This window comes from Sinocyclocheilus grahami, unplaced genomic scaffold (assembly GCF_001515645.1).
Source record: "Sinocyclocheilus grahami isolate Dianchi unplaced genomic scaffold, SAMN03320097.WGS_v1.1 scaffold913.1, whole genome shotgun sequence".
Classification (NCBI taxonomy): Eukaryota; Metazoa; Chordata; class Actinopteri; order Cypriniformes; family Cyprinidae; genus Sinocyclocheilus; species Sinocyclocheilus grahami.
In genome coordinates this window covers 435,084-439,965 of record NW_015506092.1, presented here as the reverse complement: position 1 = coordinate 439,965, position 4,882 = coordinate 435,084, and the positions used below count along the sequence as shown (strand labels likewise).

General features: G+C 37.7%; 1 protein-coding gene across 1 annotated transcript in view; it reads right to left on the bottom strand.

Annotated features, from left to right (window-relative positions):
- Positions 1-2,018: 2,018 nt before the first annotated feature.
- LOC107564145 (serine/threonine-protein kinase OSR1-like) overlaps positions 2,019-4,882 on the bottom strand; it is a gene marked incomplete at its 3' end in the record, with an annotated part of 18,944 nt that continues 16,080 nt past the window's right edge. Inside the window, exons 5-8 of the mRNA XM_016249153.1 lie at positions 3,979-4,080; positions 2,788-2,921; positions 2,193-2,241; positions 2,019-2,084 (exon numbers count right to left, since the gene is read on the bottom strand). Coding sequence (XP_016104639.1) covers positions 2,019-2,084; positions 2,193-2,241; positions 2,788-2,921; positions 3,979-4,080 — 351 coding nt within the window. The remainder of the gene's footprint in view (positions 2,085-2,192; positions 2,242-2,787; positions 2,922-3,978; positions 4,081-4,882) is intronic.

Here is a 4,882-nt window from a genome sequence, read left to right as displayed (position 1 = left end):
TTTTGCCCCCATTTTTCATTAGCTGAACTCAAAGATCTAAGACTTTTTCTATGTACACAAAAGGCCTATTTCTCTCAAATATTGTTCACAAATCTGTCTAAATCTGTGTTAGTGAGCACTTCTCCTTTGCCGAGATAATCCATCCACCTCACAGGTGTGGCATATCAAGATGCTGATTAGACAGCATGATTATTGCACAGGTGTGTCTTAGGCTAGCCACAATAAAAGGCCACTCTAAAATGTGCCGTTTTACTGTATTGGGGGGTCCGAAAACCAGTCAGTATCTGGTGTGACCACCATTTGCCTCACGCAGTGCAACACATCTCCTTCTGTCTCCAACACATCTGTACTAATAAACAGCCAATATGTTAATAATAGGTATGCTAATAAGCAATTAGTTAATAGTGAGAATTGGTCCCTATACTAAAGTGTTACCGTAATGCATTATACAATAAATAAATACAATAAAATAATCAAGGCAATATTTGTTAAGGTTCATTTAACATTTATATGCACCAATACTACACTACTTACAAATAGAAAGTGCATATATTTTTCATGAAAACATTTTAAAGAGATTTCCATGAACAATTTTGAGAAGTTACGCAAACAAATCATGAGCTTAGAATCGACTCATTTTGAACTGACTCATGGAAATGACTTAAATAACTTAAATTAACTTAAATTAAACTGGTAAGTTTAAATCAAACTAATACATTTACAAACTTTTAAATGAATAAGTTTAATAAATCAGAGATGCTATTAAAACATCTTATGACTTGCACGACGAAGAAGGACTGCATCACCAGCAAAATCTTTGTGAATATTCTATATATGCACAGCATATCTCCCTCATTCTGTCAGCTGCACCTCAACACAACACCAGCAGCCCACATTTAAAAACACCAACATCCCTCCATCATTTCAGCCTATCAATGTCACAGCCTCTACTTCCACCTCCACTGGGACATTCTGTACCTCCTCCTTAATGGATGGATGTGCGGAGCTCTTTAGCTGCCATTTCTCTCATTCATTTGGTGGGCTGGGGGTGTGGGGTGATGATAGCCACCCCTATCTGTCCTGACACAGCAGCACTACGGCACATGCGGCCTGCATGCAATCCCATTTTTCTTCAGAGCTCAGAGACATTAGGTGTCTGCTAAAGGCATGAACTGAAGCGATGCCTTCATTCAGAGTGAATGAGTTTTACACCACCTGCTTAGTAAGGAAACACACCGCACACACAATCGGATTTAGAGGGGAGGGTGTATGACTGCATGTTGATGAAATGTAAAACATGCAAAGAAAATTGCATAAACATGATGCAGGACAGAAATTCACATTTAAATGTAAAGAAGGAGAATTAAATTAAATTAAATGTAATTTAATTTAATTCACAGGAGTCCATATAACTAATAAACAGACAAACAGACAGACAGATAGAACGATAGACAGACAGACAGATCATTAGAACAATCTAACGATATAATGTTACAATGATAAGAGAGTATGTTAAAACATTAGAATGTTAGAATGATAGATATAAAGTTAGAATGATAGAAAAATAGATAGAACACTAGATAGAACAAGAGATAGATAGAACGACAGATGGATAGAATGATAGACAGAATGTTACATAGAACACTAGAATGACAGATGGATCTGCCTATCCATCTATCATTCTAACGTTCTATAACATTCTAACAGTAAACACAGTATCTAGCAGAGAGAAACAAAGGATCACACTGAGGGACAGAGTTCACGATAGAGTCCACTCTTACTCTTACAGTAATAGGTTAGAGTGCATTTAGTATCGGAGCGGCCAGAGAGACACTCAGTGAGTGTTAAGGGCAGATGTCCTGCAGTGAGAAACATTACGGCTTCCGATCCCTCAATCAAAAGCAGCCACACAGTGTAATCAATATAGAAAGCACTTTACTGAACATGAGAGCACAGACTCATCTGGACTGTGGGAGAAAATACACTCAAATGCGTGGGGAAGAATGAGAAAGCGTTACCTTTTTGGCTCTTTGGCTTATATTTGGTCCTTTACTAAGCAGCTTTTCAATCAAGTACTCTCGATTCTACAACACAGAGGCAAGAGGGGAAATATATAACATATATCAGTGACAGACCACTGTGAAGCACTGGTTAAAGCATTTGAAGTATGGAGGGAGAGTATATTGCCGTACCTTAGCCTTTTGGAAAAATTTACATTTCAAAAGCTCGGCTGCAGTGGGCCTGTGGAGATGAGAAGGAGCGCTTGATGATGACATTTTCAGACAGGTCCACATTTCAAGACTCATCAATAGGACTTTTTTGTCCTGGCCAGGCTGGGCCAGTAGTTCAGATTTTTACTTAACCTGGCGACATTTTCACTGTCCACTGTTTCAATTTTGGAACATACATATATATATATATATAGCCCTACTACCTGTCCAATGTATTTACCAGGTGAGACAGCTGATGTAGAATGTAAACAGACCAGCAGCAATTTATTGTCTCAAGATCGCATTGATCGCATTACTTTGTCTGCGTGGCATTTCTTTTATTGACTGCGATTTATCTTTAGAGAGAACAAACAGCACGTAAACGAAGGACAGACGACCTGCTATTCAATAATATACACAATTCAAATCAATTTGTTTGTTTCTAGTATTAAGGCTTTGCTGAAACTTCTGGTCATGCAAGGAAACCATTTTGCAGACTGCACACCATTCAGCATTTTTGGACACAGATTTACTCATTTGTGTGAACAAATAAGGCAGGTTTGGCAATTCAAATTACCTCTTTGCAGGGTCCTTCTGAAGGCACAAGGATATAAGTTTTCTAAAAGATTTCCCATACTTCTTAAGCATGTCTTTGTCCTCAATTCCAGTCTCCAAGGTTGGAGGATCATTCTGCAGCGTGAGCATTAAAACCTGCAAAACAGCAGGAAGACATCAGATATGAAAATAAATAGACAGAACAATAGAACGAATCAGAAATAGTTACAGTAGATAGAACAATAGAACAACACAACAAACAATAGATAGAACGAACGACAGAACATTAGAAGGAACGATAGATACAGAACGACGTCATGGATGGATGGATGGATGGATGGATGGAAAGAATGGTAGATTTTATGGCTGGATGGATGGATGGAATGGCAGAATGGAAGATTGGATGAATGAATGATGGGGGAATGACGGAATGGTAGACTAGATGGATGGATGGACAGAATGGTAGATTTGATGGATGGATGGATGGATCAACGGAATGGTAGATTGGATGGATGGACTGATGGATGGATGGAAAGACAGAATGGTGGATTGGATGGATGGACAGAATGGTAGATTTAATGGCTGGATGGATGGATGGAATGACAGAATGGAAGATTGGATGGATGAATGATGGTGGAATGACGGAATGGTAGACTGGATGGATGGATGGATGGATGGCATGACAGAATGGTAGATTTGATTTATTGGATGGATAGATGTATGCATGTATAGAACGACAGAATTATAGACTTGATGGATGTATAGATGTAAGGAACAACAGAATGATAGAATGGATGGATGGATTTATCTATAATAAATAGACAGAACAATAGAATGTCAAATAGAACATTAGACAGAATACTCAGCAAAACATTTCCTTTTGTATTTTAGGAAAGAAAACCTGAACAATCAAAATATAAATTATGATCATTTTCATTCTGGATGAACTATTCTTTTAGTTGGTGCCTGCTGAGCTTGGGACGATGGATGCCTCTGTAAAACCACATTAGATACGGTTCAACTGCACAGGCTTTGCTTTCATTTAGTATACATATGTAATATCGGCAGTACAGACAAATAAAAGAAATCACCAACACTTGATTTACTTTGTGTAACTGCTATAATTGCATATGCAAAAGAGGTGATGAAAACAGGTACGTTTTCACAAACACACAGCATGAATGGTCGAATGAACAGGCAGTCGTTGTGTTACCTTCATAGGGGGGTAGCGATGATACGGCGCAGAGCCTGTCGCGAGTTCAATGGCAGTGATTCCGAAACTCCAAATGTCAGCTTTGAAGTCGTAACCCCGTACCTGCGGTCACATGACATGCTAGCGGATCATCAGATGATGGGATGACAGACTATGACCCACACCAATCATAAACAGCTGTTTTTTTTTATAGCAGATATCCAATTATTAAACAATCTCTATGATCTACACTAAAATAGTTGAATGGTTATTAATCATTCAGATTATCGAAAAAGCTCTTAGAAACAGTCTAGCTGTGAACACTCTCATGGTGCCAAGATCCATCATATTTACAGTAGAAGACAGATACACATTGGCTCTGTTACAAAAACTACAGTACTGAGTGTCTTTCATCTTAGGCAGCAACTTTGCTTCAACTGATTCAGTTAGCATATCGCTGATCTAACCGCATGATACTCGAAGCACAAAAAATGAAAAGAACACAAAAATATTGGATAAAATTTTAATTACACTAACGTTCAAAAGTTTGGGGTCACTATTTTTTTTTGCAAGAAACTGATATTTTAATTCAGCAAGGATGCATTAAACTGATCAAAAGTGACAGTAAAGACAGTTTTGAACTTTCTATTAATCAAAGAACCCTGAAAATATGAAGCAGCACAATTGTTTTCAACATTCATAATGATAAGAAATGTTTCTTGAGCAGCAAATCAGCATATTATACTGATTTCTGAAGGATCATGTGACACTGAAGACTGGAGTAATGATGCTGAAAATTCAGCTTTGATCACAGGAATAAATTACATTTGAAAATATATTAATAATAGAAAGCAGTTATAACAGTTATTACGGTTTTGATTGTATTTTTGATCAAATACATGCAGCCTTGGTGAGCAGAAGAGAC